The 24,820-nt window shown below is 67.0% G+C and overlaps 2 protein-coding genes across 2 annotated transcripts; one reads left to right on the forward strand and one right to left on the reverse strand.

Annotated features, from left to right (window-relative positions):
• Positions 1–9,050: 9,050 nt before the first annotated feature.
• PCGF1 (polycomb group ring finger 1) lies at positions 9,051–12,203 on the reverse strand. The gene is made up of 9 exons (XM_058024674.1): positions 12,043–12,203; positions 11,110–11,215; positions 10,882–11,034; positions 10,502–10,573; positions 10,295–10,403; positions 10,144–10,177; positions 9,939–10,025; positions 9,777–9,857; positions 9,051–9,198 (listed from the first exon to the last, which is right to left on the reverse strand). Exons 1-9 carry the CDS (start codon positions 12,136–12,138, stop codon positions 9,151–9,153), a joined length of 786 nt encoding a protein of 261 aa, XP_057880657.1. The 5' UTR covers positions 12,139–12,203; the 3' UTR covers positions 9,051–9,150.
• A 6,651-nt stretch (positions 12,204–18,854) lies between these two features.
• On the forward strand, positions 18,855–24,067 carry TLX2 (T cell leukemia homeobox 2). The gene is made up of 3 exons (XM_058024822.1): positions 18,855–19,236; positions 21,565–21,802; positions 23,851–24,067. Exons 1-3 carry the CDS (start codon positions 18,855–18,857, stop codon positions 24,065–24,067), a joined length of 837 nt encoding a protein of 278 aa, XP_057880805.1.
• Positions 24,068–24,820: the final 753 nt, after the last annotated feature.

Below are 24,820 nucleotides of genomic sequence, written 5' to 3' on the forward strand. Positions count from 1 at the left end.
GCTCACCGATCTCTGTACCGGGGGAGGAGGGGCAGCAACCGGGGAGAGTGGGGGGCTCCTCTGGTCGGTGCCTCCGTGGCACCGGGACCCTCAGAGCCCTGCGGCGGGCAGCGGGACGGTGGCGGGTGCCGCGGCGGGGCCGGGGCGGCGGCGGGGCCATGAGGATTCAATTAGGGCCGAGCGCGGGGGACTCGGCTCGGAAATGGCCCGTCTGGGCGTTGACAGCCCGGCCCCCGCCCAAGATGAACGAGCCCCGGATTAAAGCGCGGAGGGGTGACAGGGGCACCTGAGCTGGGAGGGGGCTGCAGGAGGGAGGGGGGGGGGACCCCGCTTTTGGCACGGCCACGGGGGTAAAAATAACCGGGGGGGCGTCCCCAGTGAGGACGTGGCACCGGGGAGCGCCCCTAAAGCTGGCTGGGGACACCTGGAGCGATGCGTGGCAGCAGAGTGGGGGCACCCTGAGGGACTCTGCCATGCGTGGCATTGAAGGGGAGGGGGGGACACACGCCCCTGTCATCCCGCAGGACCCCGAGGGGACCCGAACGTGGCTGCGAGCGGGGCTCGGGGGATCGATGGCCGCGCGGGTCACCGCCGCCATTAACCCCGGCGAGGCAGCGCCCCGAGGTTAATTAAAAAGCGAAGTGCAACGAAACGCGGCGGCGGCGGCGGGGGGGTGACAGCGGTGATGGGGCCTGACAGCGGCGGGGGACGGCGGGGGTGGCACTCGCAGGGGCCGCGGGCACGGTGGGTGCTGCAGGGGACCTGGGACGGCCTGCATGGGGGGGGCAGGTGGCACTCGGAGTGTCCCCGTGTCACACGTGCGGGGTAGGAGGAAGAAGAGGCGTCGCAGAGGAAGCCCCATCCTTCCTCCTCCTCCCACCCCAGCGCTATTCTTAGCCCCGGTCTGTCGGTCTGTCCTGCATCCTCCCCGCCCGGCGGGGTCCGGCCCTGCGCCCCGCGGGACACTCGGCGTGGGACAACAGGGGGACCCCGAGCGAGGACACCCCCGCGGGGACCCTGTCCCCGTCCGGGCCTCGCTCCCCAGCCGCCACCGTAACTTTAGACCCGACAGCTGCTCCGCGCCCGCCGCCTGCAGCCCCCGCATGTCCCGCGACAGCACCGGGTGTCCCCATTCCCGGGGGGCTCGACGAGGGGTCCCTGCTCCCCCGAGGATGAGGCGAGAAAGGGACATGGAGCCCCTGGTGCCCGTCTTGCTGTGGGCAGGGAGGTGGCACATGGCATCCTCGGGATGTGGCACATGGCGCCCATGCCGTGATGGCCGTGTCACCGCATCCCGGAGACCTCGGCGCCTGTCCCTGTGTCCCCAGGCCGTGCCTCTGTGTTTGGGGATGCGGGGACAGAGCCCCAGCGGGTTTGGGGACAGCGCGATGTCCCCTGCGCGGTGCCCGGGTGACCCTCGCGGCGGGGCGGGCACGGCGGGGTCAGCGGCGGCGCATTCCGGCTCCCGCGGGGCGATCCGGTTACCGGCCGGCCCGGCCCCGGCCCCGGCCCCGGCCCCGCCATTAATCTTCCCGGGTGCCCTTTGGAATTTGCCGCCCGAGGCCCCGGGGGGAGTCCAGGGGGTGCGGGAAGAGCGGGAGGATGGATGAGGATGAGGATGGGATGAGGTGGGGATGGGGATGGAACGGACGCGGGGATGGGGACGGGGACGGGGATGGGGATGGGGATGGGATGAGTCGGGGATGGGGATGGGGATGGGGATGGGATGAGGTGGGGATGGGGATGGAACGGACACGGGGGTGGGGATAGGGATGGGCATGGGGAGGGACCACAGCCCGGTTCACCCCTCCAGGGGCACCCCCTTGTCCTGCCGGGCTCCCCCGCTCCTCTCCATCCCGGTGCCGCCGCCGGAGCCGCGAGATGATGGCGGCACGGCCCCTCCCTGCCCGGATCGCGTGCAATTATCCGGCAGACGGAGACGCGGCCTTGCAATAACGCGCCCAAATTGTTTTAGGGATCAGGGGACTGCTGGGCGACAGCCGTGGCAGAACACGCCCCGCCAGGCTCTGGGGACAGTCCCCAGCCCCTTCTCCGCTGTGAGACCCCAATATTGACTCCGGCATGGCCGCGATGGAGGCTCAGACCTGCGTGGGACCCCCGGTACCGGGATGTGAGCAGGGTTTGGGGCTCCGGTTGTATCCCGGCCCGTGGGGAGGGGGCCGGGAGCGCCGTCCTGCTGGTAACGGAGCCGCCAACCCCGTGGGACCAAGGGTTTCCTGCGAGGAAGGTGGGACAGGGAGGGGAAGACAATAAACCCCAGGAAATGCTGGGAATAGCGGAGGGAACGGCCGTGCCGGCAGCGCTGGGCCCGGACGGAAACCTCGGGGCGCTGGGGGCAGCCAGGCAGGAGCGGAGGGACCGTCCCACACCCTGGCACACGGGCTGGGCTGTCCTGGGCATTTCCAATCTTGCTGTGATTTGCCCCAAATCCCAACCCCGGGGTTGTCCACATCCCGTTATACCATGGGGAGCCAGGGGAGATGGGGACAGAGATGTCCGTGCTGATGGCACCATGAGGCCCCAGTGAGCCCTTGCCCTGCCCTGGTAGGTTCCCAAGTGAAGGTGGAGCCCCTTGCCAGGCTGTGGCCGTGGGCACACGGGCACCAAAGCTTCCCGTGCTGGGAAGCACCGGCACAGACGGGCCGGGACAAACCCGCCAGGAAACACCGACTTCAAAGGGTGGAACAATGCAGGGATGGTGAGTGCCACCTCACTGGGACACACGGGGCACTGGGGACCCCGCGGTGGCACTGGAATGCACACTGTGGCTCTGACACCAACACCGCGGCACTGGCACCAACACCATGGCATTGGAACCCACACTGTGGCACTGACACCCAAACCATGGCTCTGACACCAACACCGTGGCATTGGCACCAACACCATGGCATTGGAACCTGCACTGTGGCACTGACACCCCAGCCATGGCTCTGACACCAACACCGTGGCATTGGCACCAACACCATGGCATTGGAACCCACACTGTGGCACTGACACCCGAACCATGGCACTTACACCCAAACCATGGCACTGGCACCCACGCCATGGCATTGGCACCCACACCATGGCATTGGCACCAACACCATGGCATTGGAACCCACACTGTGGCACTGACACCCGAACCATGGCACTTACACCCAAACCATGGCACTGGCACCCACGCCATGGCATTGGCACCCACACCATGGCACTGGCACCAACACCATGGCATTGGAACCCACACTGTGGCACTGACACCCAAACCATGGCTCTGACACCAACACCGTGGCATTGGCACCAACACCATGGCATTGGAACCTGCACTGTGGCACTGACACCCCAGCCATGGCTCTGACACCAACACCGTGGCATTGGCACCAACACCATGGCATTGGAACCCACACTGTGGCACTGACACCCGAACCATGGCACTTACACCCAAACCATGGCACTGGCACCCACGCCATGGCATTGGCACCCACACCATGGCATTGGCACCAACACCATGGCATTGGAACCCACACTGTGGCACTGACACCCGAACCATGGCACTTACACCCAAACCATGGCACTGGCACCCACGCCATGGCATTGGCACCCACACCATGGCATTGGCACCAACACCATGGCATTGGAACCCACACTGTGGCACTGACACCCGAACCATGGCACTTACACCCAAACCATGGCTCTGACACCCACACCGTGGCATTGGCACCCACACCGTGGCATTGGCACCAACACCATGGCATTGGAACCCACACTGTGGCACTGACACCCAAACCATGGCTCTGACACCAACACCGTGGCACTGGCACCAACACCATGGCATTGGAACCCACACTGTGGCACTGACACCCGAACCATGGCACTTACACCCAAACCATGGCTCTGACACCCACACCGTGGCATTGGCACCCACACCATGGCATTGGCACCAACACCATGGCATTGGAACCCGCACTGTGGCACTGACACCCAAACCATGGCTCTGACACCAACACCGTGGCACTGGCACCCACGCCATGGCATTGGAACCCACACTGTGGCACTGGAACCCACACTGTGGCACTGGCACCCACGCCATGGCATTGGAACCCGCACTGTGGCACTGACACCCATACCGTGGCACTGACACCCATACCGTGGCACTGACACCAACACCGTGGCACTGGCACACACGCCATGGCATTGGAACTCACATCATGGCAGTGACACCCACACTGTGGCACTGGCACCTACTTTGTGGCACCAGGACTCACATCATGGCATTGGGATCCACGGCACGGCACTGGCACCCACATGGCATTGGGACAGATGTTGTGGCTTCAGGACTCACACCACAGCACTGGGATCCACACCAGGGGGTGGCACTGGCACCGTGGCACCCTTGCATGGCACTCACACCAGAGCACCAGCACCCACGTCAGAGCAGCAGCACCCAAAGCACAGACCCTTGGGAGCAGGCTGGCACCCCCCGAGGGCACCCACACCTGCCCTGTGTGCCCACCTGTACCCCATGTGTGCGTCCCCTGCGCACTCCATGCCACATCCCATATCCCATATCCCATGTCCCATATCCCATCCCATGTCCCATCCCATATCTCATATCCCATGCCCCATATCCCATCCCATATCTCATATCCCATGTCCCATGTCCCATTTCCCATCCCATGTCCCATCCCACGTCCCATCCTACACCCTATCCTATATCCCTTATCCCATCCCATGTCCCATCCCTTGTTCCATCCCATGTCCCTGGTCCCATCCCATGTCCCATATCCCATCCTATGCCACATCCCATATCCCATATCCCATCCAATGTCCCATTCCTTATCCCATCCCGTATCCCATATCCCATATCCCACATCCTGTATCCCATCCCATATCCCATCCAATGTCCCATCCCAGTCCCACATCCCATATCCCACATCCGATATCCCATATCCCATATCCCATATCCCACATCCCATATCCCATATCCCACATCCCACATCCCACATCCCATATCCCATATCCCATATCCCATATTCCACATCCCATATCCCATATCCCATATCCCACATCCCACATCCCACATCCCATATCCCATATCCCATATCCCACATCCCATATCCCACATCCCATATCCCATATCCCACATCCCACATCCCACATCCCATATCCCATATCCCATATCCCACATCCCATATCCCACATCCCATATCCCATATTCCACATCCCACATCCCACATCCCATATCCCATATCCCATATCCCACATCCCATATCCCACATCCCATATCCCATATCCCACATCCCATATCCCACATCCCATATCCCATCCCTGTCCCACCCAGCCCGTGGCAGACCCCCCGGTACCGGCGCCCCCTCCCGCTTTCCCCCGCCGCTGCTCCGATCCGGTCCGTGCCGTACCGGGGGTCGCTCCCGCCCGTGCGGGCAGCCCGGGGGGCACGGGGGGGGCTGCGGCCGCCGCACAAAGGCTCGGAGGAAACTGCGGCGGCCAAAACAACCCGGGAGACGCGGAGAGAGGTGCCTTGAAAACAACCCGGTGCCAAAACAACCGGGGAGACGCGGGGAGAGGTGCCTTGAAAACAACCCGGTGCCAAAATAACCCGGGAGACGCGGGGAGAGGTGCCTTGAAAACAACCCGGTGCCAAAATAACCCGGGAGACGCGGAGAGAGGTGCCTTGAAAATAACCCGGTGCCAAAATAACCCGGGAGACGCGGAGAGAGGTGCCTCGAGGCCGCTCCCACGGCCCACCCGGTGCCAACCGGGGCTGCCGGTGCCCCTTTCACCGGTGACACCCGCCCTGCCATCCCCGGTACTGCGCCTCCAGGCTCCCGGGGATGCCGGTGCCACGGCTCGGTGCCCCCAGTGCTCCATCCCCACGGCGGCTGCCCCGAGCAGTCGCGGGGGTCCCCCGGGAGGCTGCGGGGGTGTTGGGGTCCCGGGGGCGGCGCTTTCCCAGGCTCCACCGTGACCCCTCTGTCCGCAGGAAGGTGCCCCCCCTTCCCAGGCCGGCGGGCATCCCGGTGCCAGTGCCGGTGCCCACATCCTCAGGAAACGGCACCTCAGGAAACGGGGGGGGGGGGGGGGGGGCAGCGGGGGTGGGCTGGGCTTGGGGGGCTCAGCGTGGGCCCGTCAGAGCCCCCCGGCGTCGTTTGGAGCCGCTCAGGCGGTGACAGGAATTAAATTGAGTTTGGATTTTTCTCATCAGCCTCATCCCGGGCGCTTCGTTACGGGGAACGTCCCCGCGCTGGGGCGGCGGCTCATTCCTGTCGTGACAGCTCATTTCTGTCGTGACAGCTCATTCCTGTCGTGACAGCTCATTCCTGTCGTGGCAGTTCATTCCCGTCGTGACAGCCGCGTGGGCATGGAGGGGATGGCATGGGATGGGCACCACAGGGATGGGTGGCTGTGTGCTGCCCTGCGGTGAGAGGTCAGGATGCGGGACAACACCGTGTCACACGTGTCCCCACGGTGCCCACCCAGGCCATGGCAGTGCCCACCCCGTTCCAGGGGCCGGGCATGGCCACTCACCCGGCTATGGGGTGTGAGGGTGCCAGGGCTCGTCTGTCGCTGTCACGGCTGTGCGGAGCCGGGGCTGGCGGGGCACGGCGGGCACGGTGCAGCCGGGGGGGAAGGGGGGCACAGCAGCCCGGGGTCCCCTGTCTGTGCCCATCCCCAGGGCAGGGGGTCAGAGGGACCCCCAGAGTGAGAGCCCATGGGGCTGGTGGGTTTTGGGGGCTTTGGAGGGGGCCCGGTGAGGGGTGGGGGGTGTGGAGTTGGAGGGGGCAATGCTTGGGGACAATGGCACGGGTGATGCTGTGCCCCCCTCCCCGGGCTGTGCTGTGCCCCCAGTGCCCCCCACAAGGCACAGGAGGGCCCCCAGACACCTCCGACCCCCAGAACTGCTCCTGCAGCCCCCTGGCACATCCCTGCGACGTCATGGACGGGTCCCTTCACCCCTCACCCCCATCTGTGTCCTGGGACCCTCCAGGCTGGGGGTGCCAGGGTGCCACCATCCCCAGAGGGTCTCCAAGGAGCTCTGAAGAGTCACACGGGTCATCCATGCCCAAATCCTGTCGGGCAGAGCTGGGGACCCCCGCCAGCCCCCCAGGTTCAGGACAGGGGGCTGGGGGCTCAGGTTTCCCTCTCTGCCGGGTTGGAGCCGGGGGCCATTAACCCCCTCGGAGCATGACGGGCCGGGGGGACATCAAAGTGCCGTCAGCTCCACCGCGCCCCGGGGGTACGGGAACATCCCCCGGTACCTGCCCCTGCCCCGCCGGCTCCCCCAGCCCCCGTGTGCCCCCCTCCCTCCCCGGGGCAGCCCCCGTGGGCGCTGGGGCCAGGCCGTGGGCGAGGGGCTCATTTACCAACGTCAGCCCCGCAGTTGGTTTGAATTAGGCTCCTCCGGGGCCGCCGCTGATAAGGGAGGGGGTGCAGGGCTGGGGGGGGGTGCAGGGCTGGGGGGGGGCTCCGGGGGGCTTCCTGCTCTGCCGTCTGTAACTCGCTGCTGACAGACACAGGGACAGCCCCCGCCATCCGTCCATCCATCCATCTGTCCCTCCGTCCATCCATCCACCTACACGCCCACTCCCCCACAGGCAGCCCCCGTTTGGATCCCCGTCCTGCACCCCCGGCCCTGTTTGGGATCCCCATCCTGCTCCTCCACTCCTCCAGCCCTGGCTGGCACTCCCATACTGAACCCCCAGTCCTTTGGTGCCGTTTGGGATCTCTGTCCCACACCTCCAGCCCTGCATCCCGATTTAGGATCCCCCACCCATCCTTCTGACCCCATTAGGGACCCCCATCCTGCATCCCCACCCTTCCAGCCTCGGCTGGGACCCCAGTCATGCACCCCAATCCCTGTGGCCCCGTTCAGAACACCCATCCTGCTGCCCCACACCTCCAGCCTTTTTGGGGACACTCATCCTGTACCCCAAACCCTTTATCCCTGCTCTGGACTCCCACCTTGTACCCCAAGCCCTACTGAGCCCCCCATCCTGCTGCTCCAGTCCTATTTGGGACACCCATTCCATAATTCCAGCCCTCCCTCTCCGGCTGGGACCCCAATCCTGCACCCACCGCCTCATTTGGAGCCCCCATTCCGCCCAGCCCCGTTTGGGATCCCCGTGCCCGGATGAACTCGCAGCCCCCGCATTTCCCCTCGTCCTTGGGGGGCTTTGGGCAGGCGAGCCCGGCCGCCCCCCGCCCGGTGAGCGATGGCCGACAGCTGGGCCGGGCCGGGCCGTAACCGGATCCCCCGGCGGCGGCGGCGGTGCGGGGGTTCCGGCGCGGGGCGGGGATGAAGGACGGGCCACGGCACACCCGGTGCCACATCCATCCCGGTGGGCCCGGGATCGTGCCCAGCACGGGATGGGACACCCGGTTCAGAGGGAGAGGATGGAGGGGAGATCCCCGAGAACGGCCCGGCACAGCCCGGCACCGGCACCGCCGTACCGGGGGCACGGAGCGGGGGCAGCACCGGCGGGCTCTGAGCCCTCCGGAGCCGCGTTCCCGGGATCACCGGGATCACCGGGATCCGGCACCTGTTCCGCCCGCGGCCCTGAGTCCCGGCCGCTCCCCAGGGACCCCCCCGCCCCCGGGACCCCCCGCCCGCAGCTGCGCCCCCGGTGCCGCGGGAGGATCCAGATGGCGGAATATCGGCCCCGGCTAATTAGCGCGGCGCGGGCTCCCCCAGCAATCAAAGGGCCGATGGCTTTATTAACTCATTATGTGGGGCCGGACACGCGGCCGGCAGCCGTGACGGGACCGGGATGTGACGGGATCGCTGTCGGGATCCCTGCGCGGGGCTGAGGGGCTGCGAGACCCCCCCGGCACGGCGGGGAATGGGGATGGGGGCGCTGCACAGCCCCACTGCCCTCAGTGCACCCCCAGCACCCCAGGACTGAGCCCCCCATGGGTGCAGCCCAGCCGGGGGTCACTGAGTCCCCAGTGCAGCCCCTGGAGCTGCTGGAGCAGAGGGGACTGTCCTGAGACCCCCCAGTCCCCCCATACAAAGCAGGGATTCAAGGGGGCTTTTCCACAATTTTATTCCAAAAATAAATTCAAAGAGGGGCATAAGTTATGGGGGTGGGGGGCAGGAGCAGGGCTGCACTGGGGGGCAGTGCCCACCCCCTGCCCCTACCTCCTCTTGTCCTTGATGCTGTAGTGCAGCAGGAGGGGCGCAGGCTGTGGGGAGAGGGGGGGTCAGGGCTGGGGGATTCCAGCCAAGGATCCCCCTTGGGGCAGAGACCCCAGATCCCAGCCCAGGGACTGCCCACAGGGCAGGGACCCCAAACCCCAGCCCGGGGAACCCCCCCAGACAGGGACCACCCAGTCCAGGACCCCAAACCCCAGCCCAGGGAACCCCCCCAGATAGGGACCACCCAGTCCAGGACCCCAAACCCCAGCCCAGGACTCCCTCCAAGGCCAGGGATCCCAAACCCCAACCCAGGGACACTCCAATCCCAGTCTGTGATCCCAAACCCCAGCCCAAGATCCCCTTGAGGCAGAGACCCCAAACCCCAGCCCAGAAGTCTCCAGGTACAGGGACCCCAATCCCAGCCCAGGGACTCCCCTGGGGCTGCACCCCAAACTTGGCCAACCCCTTTGGGGACCTCCCAGATCACCACTGCAGCCACTGACATTAAAGATCTTCAATCCTCCAACCCCACACTGCCCCAAAGCACCCCCAGAGGGTCACCCCACGACCCCCTACCGGGTGAACCCCAAAATCAGAGGCTGCCATCCCTTATGAGGGTGCACACCTTGCCAAACCAGCGTGAGAGCCAGAGCTGCTTCATTGTCATGTGGTCGGGGAGGGGCTCGTTGTCAAACAGGATCTGCACCTGCACATGGGGGCTGCATCAGGGGGGCCAGGACACCCCTGGGGGCTGGGACCCCCCCCCCTCCCCGGGACCCCCACTCACGTGCTGCAGGGACAGCCCCAGGCGGTGGCACAGGACCCTCCGCAGGTGTCGGATCTGTGCCCTCACCGAGCACCTCACGTATTTCTGCTGTGGGGGGCAGAGAGGGTTGGGGGCTGTGGGGGTCTCCAGGGACCCCACACACCCCTGGCAGTGACAGGGTGACAGCTGGGGGTCAGGGCTGGGGTCTGCAGGGATCCCCACTCACCTGCAGCATGGCCTTGCTCTTGTCCTTGCTGGAGCTGTGGCAGGAAGAGAAAGGGACACGTGTCCAGGGTCTCACGGGTTGGGGGCCATGCCCAGTGTCCCCTGTGTCCCCTCCCCACCCCACTGAGGGGCTGCAGCCCCCCCAGACTCACCTCAGTTTCTCCAGGCAGAGCGAGACGTGCTCGTCGTAGCGGAAATAGTGAGCGCGCGAGTGGTCAAAGGTGCTGTAGGGGAGCCCCATGGGGTCACCCCCCACCGTGTCTGGGGACACAGGTGGCACCGTCAGCCCCCTGTGTCCCTGACACCCCCAGCACTGCAGCTGGCTGCCCCCTGTGCCCCCCCGTGCCCCCCTGTCCCACCGTCACCGCTGGGCTGCGTCACCCGGTCGAGGCCTCGGGACTGGTAGAACTCCCGGATCCGCTTCTCCTCACCTGCAGGGGACAAGTGGCTCAGGGACACACCTGGGCCCAGCTGGCCCTGAGGGCAGTGCCTGCCTGTCCTCCCTCCCTCCCACCATGTCCCCATCCCTTTTTCTCTCCCTGTCCGTACCCCATTCCTGTCCCTCTCCCCCATACTGTGCTGCACGCCACGACCCCTGAGCCCCTTTATGTCCCCCATACTGTGCTGCAGGCCATGTCCCCTGAGCCCCCCTGCGTCCCCCAGGCCATGTCCCCTGAGCCCCCCTGCATCCCCCAGGCCATGTCCCCTGAGCCCCCCCGTGTGCCCTGTGTCCCCTTACTGTGCTGCAGGCCTGGCACCAGCTTGTAGACGATGTCCTGCATGACCCTGTCCAGTTTGAGGTTGAGCAGCGGCTGCGTCTCGTGGATCTTGGTGTTGCACATGGGGCAGTACTTGCTGGTCTGCAGGTACTTCACAATGCAGCTCTTGCAGACTGGGGACAAGGACAGGTGTGGGAAGGGTGGCACTGCCCCCCAGAGTCCCCCCACAGGCAGGTGGGGACACTCACAGGTGTGCAGGCACTCGGTGATGGTGGTGGCGTCGATGAAGTAGCCGGCGCACAGGAAACACACGATGTGCTCGTTCAGCTCCTTCATCTTCACCTTCACCTCCTCCTGGGGGGAGACACAGCACTGGCACCTGCAGCATGCCAACACCACCCTCACCTGTCACCTGGAGACCCCCAAGACCCCTCTCATCCTTCACCTGGAACCCCTTTGCCCAAGGAGCTTCTGCTGCCATTCTCTTAATATGCTAAAAAAATCGCATTTTGGGGAATTGCACCTCTTGTTTTGATTTAATATGCCACAAAACACATTCTGAAGGGCGGGACGCCCTCGTCTTGCTAAAATATGTCAGAAAACGGGATTTTGTAGGGATTGCTCCCTGTCTTCCATTATTACACCAGAAAATGGGATTTTGAGAGGCTACCCTCATTATCTTACTTTAATATGCCAGAAAATGGGATTTTGGGGGACAACGCCTCCTGTTTTCTCTTATTACGCCAGAAAACAGCATCTGGGGGGGCTGTCTCTCCTGTCTTCCATTATTATGGCAAAACACGGGATTTTGGGGTGCTGCACCCCCTGTATTGCCTTAACATGCCAGAAAACATGACTGACCGCGCTGTATTCCACTATTACGCTATAAACCGGGATTTGAATGATGTTGGATACCTTGTTTTGCCTTACTATATCAGAAAATGGGATTTTGGGGGTCCGGGGACACCCCTAGCCCAGTGCCTGCCCCGATCCCAGGCCACGCCCCCTTCTCCAGGCCACGCCCCCTTCTACAGGCCCCGCCTCCCCGCACCGCCCCTCGGTCTCACAGCGCCCCCCAGCGGCGCCGCCGCGACACCTCCCGTCCCCTCCCGAGCTGGCCCCCGGTGTCGCCGCCACCGCCTCCTCCCGGTGCCTCCCGCCCTCCCGGCACGGCCGCTCGCCTCGTTCCGCAGCGGGTCCATCTTGTAGACGGCCTGGAGCTGGTTCCGCAGCCGCATGGCGATGGCCATCGGGCCCCCCTGAGGAGGCGACGCCATCTTAGAGCCGCCTCCGCCTGTGGCCTCGCGCACTTCCGTGTTCGGGGCGGGGCCGCGGCGAGCGGCGGGACTACAACTCCTAGCGTGCCCCGCGAGTCTCGAGTCGAGGCGGGCAGCGCAAGCTCGGCCCTGTGCTGATCCTTCCCCGAGACCCACGGGGAGAGCGCCGGGATCCCGAGACTCCCCGACCTCGTCCGTGAGGGGGACCCGCCGCGAGCCGCCGCCACCGGACCCGCCGTGTTTAGGGGAGGGCGTTCCCGGCACTGGCCAATAACGAGAGGGCGCGCTCTTGACGGACAGCAGCGGCCGCCAATCAGAGAGGGCTCTGCGTGCGCGTGGTGCTGTGGAACGCCGCCAGAGGGCAGCAGAGCAACGCGGGGGAACGGGAGGGGCGGGGGGGGCAGCGGGAGTGCGGGGGCACGGGAGGGAACCGGGGCTTGAGGGGGCCTGAGGCGATCTGAGGGGCTTTGAGGTGGCCTGAGGGGATCTGAGGGGGTTTGAGGTGGCCTGAAGGGATCTGAGGGGGTTTGAGAGGGTTTGAAGGGTTCTGAGGGGGTCTGAGGGAGCCTGAGGGGATCTGAAGGGATCTGAGGGGGTCTGAGGGGATCCGAGGGCGTTTGAGGGGATCTAAGGGGGCCTGAGGGGATCTGAGGTGGTGCGAGGAGGTCTGAGGGGGTTTGAGGGGATCTGAGAGGATCTGAGGGGATCTGTGGGGTCTGGAGGCTGCGAGGGGGCACGAAGGGAACGAGGAGTCCGGGTGGAGCGCGGGGTACACGCGGGGGACTCGGGGTGGGTGGTTTAGGGGGATCCGTGAGGTGCGGGAGATCTGGGGGTGCTCAGGGGATCTGGGAGGATTCGGGAGGGACACCGGGGTGTCCTGACGGGGGCACACCGTGAACGGCAGGGCTGGGCTCAGGGATGCAGCGGCACCGGCAGGGTCGGAATGTTTGCCCCAGCAGTTCGGGGTACCAGGACAATTCGGGGTGCCGGGGTTCAGGAAGGGTTGGGGGTGCTGGGGTGTCGCTGGGGTACCAGCGTGGTACAGTTTGGGGTGTCGCGCTGCTGTTGGTGCTGATATTTGAGGTGTCCGAATCTGGGGTGCTGGCAGGGTTGAAGTGCTGGCAGTTCGGGGTGTCGGGTGCCGGGGTCCTTCAGTTTGGGGTGCTGCAGTTTGGGGTGCCGAGGGGCTGGCACTTTGGGGTGCCAGCGGAGCAGCCCGCGGCCCCACCCGGCGCAGCCGGAGCCACGCTAATGAAGGTTTGGCTCAGGGGAAGCAGCGGCCGCGCTAATGCGGAGCCGAGCCGAGTTCCCCACGGCCCCTCAGAGCCCCCCACGGCTCCTCACGGACTGTGCCACCCCCCCGGAGCCCAGACCGGACGGCGGGGAAGGCTGGTCCGTGCCAGCGAGTGGGAGCGGGCAGAGGAGCACGGCGGGACACGCGAGCAGGGGCCGGCACCCACCATCGCAGCATGGAGCTCCTGGCACACAGCCGCGCTGCCAGCCCTGCTCCGGCACCGGCTCCGCACGGGCTGCCACGGCCAGAGATCGGGCGGGTTTGGGGCTCCTGGATGGGTCCCGGTATTGTCGTGGTCCTGATCATGATCCCGGTCCGGATACGGGTCACAGCGCTTACTGCACCCCTCAGCTCCCTCAGTGTGCCCAGCCCAGCCGCGCTGTCCCCGCTAACCCACCGGAGCGTCTCAGCACCGAGCCCCGGTGACCTCGGTGCCAGCCCCTCGTCCCGGTGTGCGGCCGAGCCCCGGGACCAACACGAGCCGCTCCCGGTGCCGGGGCGCCGGAGGGCAGAGGCTCCGGGCCGGCCCCCGCCCCGCCGCCCGCCCATTCCCTGCCCGCGCCTCCGCGGAGGCGAGAGCGCGGCGGGGCCGGTGACCCCGGCTGGGGAGGGTCCGGTCCCACCCGTACCTGCCAGGAGCCATCCGGGGAGGGGCGGGGGTCACAGCGGGGCCAGCGCGGCCCCACGGCGGGGCAGCATCGCTTTCTGAGAACCGGCACCGGACCCGGCACCGGCACCGCGAGTCCCGGCTCTGCGGGTGGCTCTGGCGTGGGCCCCGCGGGACCGAGGGCGGAGAGCCCGTCCCGGGACAGGGGTCCCGGGCAGTCGGTACTCCCAGAGCCGCCCCCGCCAGGCGAGGCCGCGGATCCATCTCGCCGTTAATAATTGATGGCGGGAGCCGCCGGGGCTGCGCGGGGCTGCGGGGCCGAGGCTTTTAGCTCAGCCCTGCTCAGATATTCAGCTCCATTTCCGCGGCACGGCCGGGGCGGCTCCTTCTGGGAAGCGCTGCCGGGAGCTTTCCCGGCCGGAGCCCTCGCTGGGGCTGGGGCTGGACGCACTCATGGCCGCAGTGGTGCAGGGCAGCAGCGTTAGCTCCCCCTCCATCCCATCAGCTGTATAGGGACCCTCCAGGGATGCCAGGGGACTCCCAGGGTGGACAGAGGTCCCTATTAGATCGGGCAGAAGGGATAGGGGTCCCCTATTAATCCCTCTGAGGTGGGCAGGGGGCCCCCAGGGCGGATAGGAGTCCCCTATTAATCCCTCTGAGGTGGGCAGGGGTCCCTATAGGGCAGCGAGGGCTTGGTGCTCATGGACTGAGCTCCTGCCTAATGCACCGAGTGCATCTGCAGAATCCAATTAACCTTCGATAACGAGGCGCTGAGCGACGTGGCTGTCAGCGGCCACCAGCCACCGGCGCGCTGTGGCCCCCGACGGGCACCAGCCCACCAGGACGGTTCCCAAGCCGGGCAGACCCCCCAAAAAACCCCCGGCTGGTGTTGGACCGTGGGGAGGTGAGGGTGGGCTACCCTGAGGGCACCCGGGGTGCCCAGCCATGTGTCCCGGGGCTCCTGGGCACTGCTCCCACTGACCAGAGGGGCTGGAGCTGCCTGTCCTGCAGCCCGATCGGGGGGTGCTGTGTGTGCCCCCCACTCCCACAGCACCCCCCCTGCTCCATCCCTCACCCCCCACCGAAAGCCCGGGGGCTCTCAGCTCCCGCTCCGCTGGCACCCATCCCCGCTGCACCCCCAGGCCACACTGTGCCCCCCAGCCCTTCTGCCCCACGGCGCTGGGGTCCCCAGAGGGTTTGAGGGGGTGGCCCGTGCCACACCCCGAGTCCGGACCCGCAGTCCCCCCTGTCCCCCGCCCCGGGGGCCGCAGCCTGGCGGTGCCCGGGGGGAGCAGCCCCCCAGCAGCCGCTGTTGGCGTCACCGTGCAGCCGCCCACGCACCCATGTGGCACCCGGCTCCTCCCCGAGGACACCGCGCAGACGCCGAGGGCCACCACCGTGACGTCCGAGCGGGCGACTCGGCCGTCGGCTCCATCCGCGGCCACGATGACCCCATCCCAACCCCACAGCGGTCCCATCCCGGCTCCATCCCATCCCCATCCATCCTCATGCCAGCGCTCCCGGCGTGCCAGCCGGGTCGGGGTGGGCACCGCGCCCACCGGCTGCTGCCGCCTCACCCCGCGCACCCCGTCCGGGTGCCGGCGCCCGCGGCGGGCGGGCGGCGGGGGGCACCGGGAGTGTTTCATGCGGTTAAGAAGTGTCTGATTGAGGCAGGAGGCGCCAGCAGCTCCCCCGGGAGCCGCAAGCCAAGGACTGGAGGACCAAATGCAGGCTAAAGTAATCCAATCTGGGCTGGTTCATCTAATTAGCCCAGAATTAACCCAGCAGCCAGAGAGGAGCTGACTGTCCCTCCAGTTTGCCAGCGGGTTTGGGGGGAAGCGGGAGGAAGAAGGGGACGTCCAGCGGTAATGAGATTACGGGGGGGGCGGGCGGGAGCGGGCGCGCGGCAGCCTCTGGCCGGTGGCAGCGTGGGGCCCCGCCAGGTCCCCGCCGCGCCACCGCCGTGATGGCCGCGGCACCGGGGACAGGCACCGGGGACAGGCACGGACCCGTCCCAGCGACCCCCGCCCCGGCAGCAGCTTCGGAGCCCGCGGCGTCCCCGTGAGGGACGGAAGCACCGGCACGGGCAGCACCGGGGATGTGGCACCACGGAGCCGCGCAGCTGCACCGGCAGCCCCGGGGCCACGGCGGGGGACGGGGCGAGGAGCCCCGGCGGATTCGGGCAGCGCCTCCGTGGTGGGGCAGGCAGGGCCGGACCGCACAGACCCCATGTGTGACCCCCTGCTCCCGGGGCACAGGGGCACGGAGGGCGCGGGGCGGGGAGGTGCTGGTGCAGCTCTGGCGGTGGCAGGGCCCGGTGCTGCTGAAGGCTGATTCCCTGCTAGAAATGGGCAAATGCTCTTTTTTTCTGTCGCATCCCCTCCAGCTGTCACTGCCACCCACCCTGGGTCGTAGAACAGCCATGCCCAGCCCTTTGGGGTGGGAGAGGGGACACAGAGGACACGCAGGTCCCTGCTGTGGCCGAGAAATGAGGAAGGGTCTGCACTGGCCCACTGGGGGTTTCTGGGTGCAGAGACCCTGCCTGGTCCCAACGGTGGCTCAGGGGACCCTGGAGCAGGGACACGGCCTCCTTCCAGGTGGCCCAAGGGTCACTGGGAAGGCAGAGCCAGCGAGCGGCACAAGGTGGTGACGCCTCGGCTCGTGGGGTCCCTGGGAGGGAAACACCCTACACCCACAGCCAGGGTGGGAAGGGGCTCAGAACTCCTTGAGCACCCTCAGCTCTTCCCCTCCCTCCCAGGGCAGCCCCGGCTGTGCTGCTGGAGGGTGTCGGGCAGGGGGGGCTGCTCCGGCCGGGGGTGCCGCCTGCAGACCCCCGTGGGCGTGGGGCGGGCCCTGGCGCCGGGAGAGCCCGCACTGCCCCGGGCCCCGTCCCAGCCCCCCGATCCATCTCCCAGCCCGGCAGATTCCAGCCCCTGGGCACGGCAACATCTGCCTCCTGCTCCGGGTTCAATTAACCTGCTGCCGCCTCCTCCTCCGGCACCGGCCATTTCCTCCCACTGCCACTGTCACCGCTGTCACCGCTGTCACTGCCACTGCCGCCGCCATGGCTGCACCCCACGGGGTCACAGCGGGTCCCTTTGCCGCAGCAGACCCGGAGCCGGTGGCTCTTTCCAGGTGGAAAAGCCACAGCGGGAATACCGGGATTTGTCCCGGCACCTGCCGGGCTGCGAGCAGGGAACGCCAGAAATCCGGGGCGCCTGCAGGGCAGGGTCCCGGTGCTGTGTCCCCCTCCCCTCCTGGGCACACGAGGCTCCGCCGGTGCCCCTGGTGTGGAGAGCAGCAGCTCGGCCGCTCCCGGTGCCGGGGTGGGCTGTGGGCATGGCCGAGGGTGGCACAGCCGTGTGCCCCTGCAGCCCCACACCCCGGCAGAGCTGCGGCCGCAGGGACGGGCACCCCGCACTGCAGCGAGTCAGGGACCACCCGGTGCCCCCCGGTGCCTCCCGGTGCCCTTGGGATGCCAGGTGCTCCGGGCTGTGCAGTGCCCCCGGTGCGGCAGCTGCAGCCCCCGGTGCCGCCGTGATTTACAGGCGCAGGCCCCGGTAATGTCATTTGCCCCAGACCGGTGGCGCCAGGGTGCCCGGGACGCCGCCGCCGCCTCCGCCCCGCCAGCCCCTGTCCCGGGGCCGTGACCCTCCCGGGAGCCGCCGGGAACCCACCCGCGGGGACGCCGCTGTCGCGATAGTCGTCGGAAGACCGGACCGAACCAGTGCCGCTCTCCGCTGCCGTTACCGACGGGCCCGGGCTGGGCTCTGTGACCGGGAAAGGCGGGCGGGGAACAGGGGTTCATCCCAGGGAACGGCGGCTCGGGAACCGGGGTCTATCTCCGGGAATGGCGGGGCCAGGGGTGTCGGACTCCATCCCCGTGGAAAACGGAGTCCGTGATACCGGGAACGGCAGGTACCGGGAAGGGGGATTCATGGCCCGGGAACTGACGGTCGGCATGGGATCGGTGCCCCGGGAAAGGCGATTCCCTGGGAACTGAGACCCCAGCTACCGGCAACGGCGGCTCGAGGAGATTGGGATCCGTGTCCCGGGACGTGTCCGTGTTCTGGGCACGGCGGGTCGGAACAACCCCTGGGTCCCCGCACCGGGGCCGCCAAATCCATTCGCTCCCGTATGAACGGGCTCGGTGCGAAGCCTGCGCATCGCGGGCACCGGTCCGTGCGCCCCGCGGTAACGGCGCTGGGGCAGGGGGGCTTCGTGCGCACCGGGAGAGGCGGCTGGAAGCACCGACGGGGCTGCGGACGGAGCGGGGACGCGAAAAGGCGCCGCGCTGCTGCCCGGTGCGACAGCGGCTCCGGTGCACCGGGTAGGCGGTCCGGCGGACGCCCCGGCGGGGCGAACGGGTACGGAGCCCGTCGGTGCACGGGCGGCATTCGGCACCCGACGGGCCCGTCCGCTTGTCCCGGAGCCGGGGCGGGGGCCCGGAGCGGCGGCGGCGGGGGGGGGTCCCGGGGCGGGGGCGGGGCCCCGAGCTGTCAATCACGGGGCGCGGCCGCCAATCAGGGCGCGGGCGGTGGGAGTTCGGCCGGTCCGGATGGAGCGGGGCAGAAAAGCGCGTCCCGCCAGGGCCCGCAGCCCACCCGCGCTCCCGCCCCGGGGCCGCCAGCGGCTGCGAGCCATGCCCCGCACCCTGCCCCGGGCCCGCAGCCGCCACCTGCCCCGCACCTTGCTCCGGGCCCGCGCCTCGCACCGCGTCCTGCCCCGCACCGGCCGCTCCGTGCCCGCCGCCGCCGCCGCCCCCCGCCGCCCCCCGGCCATGCCCGCGCCCCGCCGGCTCTGAGCGAGGCCGGGATGGAGCGGGAGGGCGGCGGCCCGGGGCCCCCCGCGCCCCACGAGCCCATCAGCTTCGGCATCGATCAGATCCTGGGCGGCCCCGAGCCCACGGGGCCGCACCGGGCGGCGGCAGAGCCCGACTACGGGCTCTACGGCAGCGGCTACGGCCCCACCGGTCCGCTCGGCTCCTACAACCTCAACATGAGCATGAACGTGAGCGTGAACGTGACCCCCGCGCCCGCCGCGCCGCCCGCCGGAGTCATCCGCGTCCCGGCGCACCGGCCCGCGCCCGCCGCGCCGCCCGCCGCGCCCGCCGCGCCGCCGCCGGGGCCCGCGCTGCCGGGGCTCACCTTCCCGTGGATGGAGACCACGCGGCGCATCGCCAAGGACCGGCTCTCAGGTGAGCGGGCGGGACGGCAACCGGCGGCTACCGGCGGCTATTGACGGCTCCTGGCACTCCCGCGGCACCGGCCGCTCCCGCGGTGCCGTCGGGGCAGCGCGGTCCGGCGGGCGCGGCGCGGGTCGGGGCGGACGCGGGGACCGGACGGGGATGGCGGGGACCGTGCGCTCCACAGGTTCCCGCAGTGCCCGGTGCTCGCCCGCCGCCGTCGGGGCCCGCGGGAGCGGCTCGGGGTAGACGCGGCTACCGGCGGCTCCACCGCGGCACCGAGCAGGGACCGGCGGCTCCGGGTGGAGCTTGGGGGTGCCAGCGGGCTCCGGTCTCGAGCTTTACTCCATGTTTGGTCCCTTCCCGGTTTGGAGGTGCCGGTGGTGACGCTGTGCCACCGTAACGGGGAGGCTGCGGGAGCCGGGGTGTGGAGTGGGGGCTCTGCGGGTGTCAGATGTGATGTGGGGGCTCTGAGGGGACACGGTGCAGGGTGGGGGACCCTCCGTGGGACTGAGGACAAAGCCCATCCACGCACAGAGCAATGTCCCGTGCCTTGTGAACCCCGAGAATGGGGGTGCAGGGGTACCTGGGGGTGTCTGGGGATGGGATCCCGGATCTGAACGTGCCGGGATCGGTGTGGAACTCACAGTGCCAGCGCTGTGGGAGAGCCCAGGGCGGCCATGCAGGGTCGTGGAGGCAGCGAGGGGTTGAGGTGCTGCTGGTGTGGCCGGGGCTGAGCGCCGTGCTGGGGCTGAGCAGCAGTGCTGGGGTGGGGGTGCTGCTTGCTGCACCCCAGGAGCAGGAGGGGGGCTGAGGTTGGGGTCCCGGCACTGGGGCCGTGTGTGGCTGCTGGGGACCCCCGGCCTGGCTCGGCTCCGCTCCCGCCCAAGATGGCGGCACTGCCACGTCCACAGCGTGTGGCCGCATGCGGGGACAAGGCTGGAGGCCATGCGGGGCTGGGGGCCGAGTCCCGGCCGTGTGGGCCATGGGGGGGTCTGGGGCAGCACACTGAGGACTGTGGGGGTCCCACCTGGGCGCCAGCAGAGCCGTGTTCACCTCCCGGCCCACCCCGCCATGGCAGCGGTGACGAAGCACGGTCCCCGCGCAGGGGTGGCGGGTGGCGGGTGACGTCCTCGTCTCCTGCCTGGCGCCAGCCTTGGGTGGATGGGGCAGCCCCTCCCCAGCACGGGGTCTCTCAGCCGCAGCCATCACTCAGCACCTTGGCCTTGGGGTGGGCTGCGGGCAGGAGGCAGCTGGTCCCGCTGAGAGGCCGCCCATGCGGGGAGGGGGCTCGGGGGCCTCTGTGTCCCCAGCTCCACCTGCCCCAACTGTGCCCTGCACGGCTCCACCTGCCTCAACCATGCCCTGCACGGCTCCACCTGCCTCAACCATGCTCTGCACGGGTCCACCTGCCCCAACCGTGCCCGTCCCCCGGCTCCACAGCTCCTCCAGCCCAGGCAGCCTCCTGGGCATGGGTGGGAGGGAGGGTCTGTGGGTGCCAGGGGGTCCCTGGGGTGCTGTGGGCTGTGCCCCACGTCCCTGTGCCATGGCCACCCCATGGTCCCAGCCATGTGCAGCCCTGCCCACGCAGTGTGGCCCTGGTGCCGGCTGTGGTGCCATGGTGCCACGGGGATGTGGTGCTGTAGGGTCATGGCTTGGCCAAGGTTGCTGCCAGAGCAGGAGGGGTGCGAGTGTTGGGGGCTGAGCCTGCCAAGCCTTCGCTGTCCTCCCTGCTGCTCTGATGCTCCCTGCAGCTACGGCAGCTTCTGGGTTTGGGATGTGGCACGTTGGCCTCACCAGGGCTGGGATGTGGCACGTTGGCCTCAGCAGGGCTGGCTCACACCTCAGCTGGGCAGGGACATCCCCTTCCCCAGCCCATGGGAAGAGACACTGTCTGGCTCCCAACAGTTTCTGTGCTCTCATCCCCTCACGGGCAGGGTTGGGCAGTCCCTGCAGTGCCCCGGAGGCTCCTCGGGCTCGGTGTGAGGGGAGGGTGGGTTTGTGCAGCCGGGCTCGATGATCCTGCATCAGTGCTGTGACCGGGCCAGCCCATCCACCCCGACGTTCCAGTGCCCATCGCAGGGCTGGGGGAGTAACTGTGCCGTGGGGTAGGAAAGGGGACAGATCCTCCCTCATGCCATGTCTTGAGCTGCCCCCATGTCCCCAAAGTGGGGAAAAATCTGGGTGACCCCCTTCCCTACTCTCCCAGGCAGCACTGGTGGCTCCCCTGGCACTCCCCATCCCCGTGCGCCCCCGAGCCCCCCGCCATCCCCCAGGGTCCTGCCCTGCTGTGCTTTGCTGGGATGACCCCAGCGCCCCCTGACGCCGCTGTCCCCGCAGCCGCGCTGTCGCCCTTCGCGGTGACGCGGCGCATCGGGCACCCGTACCAGAACCGGACGCCGCCCAAGCGCAAGAAGCCGCGCACGTCCTTCTCCCGGGTGCAGATCTGCGAGCTGGAGAAGCGCTTCCACCGCCAGAAGTACCTGGCCTCGGCCGAGCGCGCCACCCTGGCCAAGGCCCTCAAGATGACGGACGCCCAGGTCAAGACCTGGTTCCAGAACCGCCGCACCAAGTGGAGGTAACAGGGACAGCTGCCACAACTGTGATGCTCACACCCCTCTGCCAGACACCCCAATGTCCCTCTAACAGCCGCCCCTGTGTGTCCCTCTGGCAGACACCCCAATATATTCCTCTGACAGACACCTCAATATCCTTCCGACAGCCACCCCAATATCCCTGACAGCCACCCAAATAAATCCCTCAGGCAGCCACGCCATATCCCTCTGGCCAACACCCCAATATCCCTCTGAAAGTCACCCCAATATCCCTATGACCCCAATATCCCTGTTGCAGACACCTCAATAGACACCCTCTGACAGCCATGTCAGTATATGCCTCTGGCAGCCACCCCAATATTCCCATGACAGCCACCCCATATCCCTCTGGCAAACACACCAGTATCCCTCTGACAGCCACCCCAATATATCCCTCGGCAGCCACCCAGATATCCCTATGACAGACACCCCAATGTATTTCTCTGACAGCCACCTCAACATCCCTCTGGCAGCCACACCAATATCCCTCTGGCAGCCACCCCAATGTCCCTATGACCCCAATATCCCTCTGGCAGACACCCCAGTATCCCTATGACAGCCACCTCAAATCTCTATGACAGCCACCCCATATCCCTCTGGCAAACACACCAATATCCCTCTGAAAGCCACCCCAATATCTCTATGACCCCAATATTCCTGTTACAGCCACCCCAATAGACACCCTCTGACAGCCACCCCAATATCCCTCTGACAGCCACCCCAATATCCCCATGACAGCCACCCCAATATAGTCCTATGGCAGCCACTCCAATATCCCTCTGGCAAACACCCCAATATCCCTCCGGCAGACACCCCTCTGTGAATCTCTGACAGACATCCCAATATATCTCTCTGGCAGAGACCCCAATACCCCTCTGAAAGCCACCCCAATATCCCTCTGACAACCACACCTGTGTGTCCCTCTGGCAGCAACACCAATATACCCGTGACGGCCACCCTATATCCTTCTGGCAAACACACCAATATATCCCTCTGGCAGCCACCCCAAAATATCCTTATGACAACCATCCCAATAGATCTCTCTGGCAGACACCCCATAATCCCTCTTGACAGCCACCCCAGTGGATCCCTCTGGCAGCCACCCCAATATCCCCGTGACAGACACCCCATATCCCTCTGGCAAACACATCAATATCCCTCTGGCAGCAACCCCAATATTCCTATGACCGCAATATCCCTGTGGCAGACACCCCAATATCCTTCCAGCAGACACCCCAATATATCCCTCTGGCAGCCACACCAATATGTCCATGACAGCCACCCCAATATCCCTCCGGCAAACACCCCAATATATCCCTCTGACAGCCACCCCAATATATTCCTCTGTCACACACCCCAGAATCCCTCTGACAGCCACTCCAATATCCCTCTGACAGCCACCCCAATATCCCCATGACAGCCACCCCAATATCCCTATGACGGCCACCCCAATATCCCTATGACAGCCACCCCAATATCCCCATAACAGCCACCCCAATATCCCTATGACAGCCACACCAATATCCCCATGACAGCCACACCAATATCCCTCTGATAGCCACCCCAATATCCCTATGACAGCCACCCCAATATCCCCATAACAGCCACCCCAATATCCCTATGACAGCCACACCAATATCCCCATGACAGCCACCCCAATATATCCCTCTGACAGCCACCCCTATGTGTCCCTCTGGCATCAACCCCAATATCCCTATGACCCCAGAATCTCTCTGGCAGCCACCCCAATATCCCTATGACCCCAGAATCCCTCTGGCAGCCACCCCAATATCCCTATGACCCCGATATCCCTCTGGCAGCCCCAAACCCCACATCCCTCCAGCAGCCATCCCCACATTCCGGGAGAGGCTGGCACTAGGATGAACTGGGGATGGACGGCATCACCATGGCCTCCCCTGTGCCTTGCTGTGCCCTCTCTGGTGGCGCTGCGGCACGTGTCCCGGGGCAGTAGGACGGGGACAAGGGACGGTGCCATCTGCGGCCGGTGCCAGCGCTGTGTGCGTGTGTGCAGGCGGCAGACGGCGGAGGAGCGCGAGGCCGAGCGGCAGCAGGCCAACCGGCTGATGCTGCACCTGCAGCAGGAGGCCTTCCAGAAGAGCCTGGCCCAGCCGCTGCCCCAGGACCCGCTGTGCATGCACAACTCCTCCCTCTACGCCCTGCAGAACCTCCAGCCCTGGGCCGAGGACAACAAGGTGACGTCGGTCTCCGGGGTGGCCTCTGTGGTGTGAGGGCGCTGCCGATGTGCCAGGAAGGTGGCACCGGGAGCCCGGTGGGCTCTGAGCCTGGAGCGTGGCAGGGAAGGGGCTGCAGCTTCCTGAGAGAGAGCCCCGCACTGGCAGCCCCCTCCCTGCCATGGGGAGCCCCCCGGGAGTGAGGCCGTGCCCCTGTGGTTGGACTCAAAGCTTCAGCAAACCCCACCTGGAGCACTGCTGCGGGCAGCCCCCTGCCTGGGCCCCCAGGAGCCCAGGGATGGACCCCCAATGCCCTATGGACTCCCAGGAGCCCAGGGCTGAACCCCCATGTCCTATGGACTCCCAGGAGCCCAGGGATGGACCCCCAATGCCCTATGGACCCCCAGGAGCCCAGGGCTGAACTCCCATGCCCTATGGACCCCCAGGAGCCCAGGGATGGACCCCCAATGCCCTATGGACCCCCAGGAGCCCAGGGCTGAACCCCCATGTCCTATGGACTCCCAGGAGCCCAGGGATGGACCCCCAACGTCCTATGGACCCCCAATGCCCTATGGACCCCCAGGAGCCCAGGGCTGAACTCCCATGCCCTATGGACCCCCAGGAGCCCAGGGATGGACCCCCCATGCCCTATGGACCCCCAGGAGCCCAGGGATGGACCCCCAATGCCCTATGGACCCCCAGGAGCCCAGGGCTGAACCCCCATGTCCCATGGACCCCCATGCCTTATGGACCCCCAGGAGCCCAGGGATGGACCCCCAATGCCCTATGGACCTCTGCAGCCCCTGCCTG

The sequence above is a fragment of the Melospiza georgiana genome, chromosome 5, assembly GCF_028018845.1.
Source record: "Melospiza georgiana isolate bMelGeo1 chromosome 5, bMelGeo1.pri, whole genome shotgun sequence".
NCBI classification, from domain to species: domain Eukaryota; kingdom Metazoa; phylum Chordata; class Aves; order Passeriformes; family Passerellidae; genus Melospiza; species Melospiza georgiana.

Bases quoted from the DNA above. Each gene is read 5' to 3' on its own strand.
- TLX2 (XM_058024822.1), top strand. From the start codon at position 18,855: ATGGAGCGGGAGGGCGGCGGCCCGGGGCCCCCCGCGCCCCACGAGCCC. The intron at 19,237-21,564 runs GTGAGCGGGCGG...CTGTCCCCGCAG, and splicing joins CGCCAAGGACCGGCTCTCAG to CCGCGCTGTCGCCCTTCGCG. The intron at 21,803-23,850 runs GTAACAGGGACA...GCGTGTGTGCAG, and splicing joins AACCGCCGCACCAAGTGGAG to GCGGCAGACGGCGGAGGAGC.
- PCGF1 (XM_058024674.1), bottom strand. From the start codon at position 12,138: ATGGCGTCGCCTCCTCAGGGGGGCCCGATGGCCATCGCCATGCGGCTG. The intron at 11,035-11,109 runs GTGAGTGTCCCC...CCTTGTCCCCAG, and splicing joins CACCGAGTGCCTGCACACCT to TCTGCAAGAGCTGCATTGTG. The intron at 10,404-10,501 runs GTGGGACAGGGG...CTGTGTCCCCAG, and splicing joins GACGCAGCCCAGCGGTGACG to ACACGGTGGGGGGTGACCCC.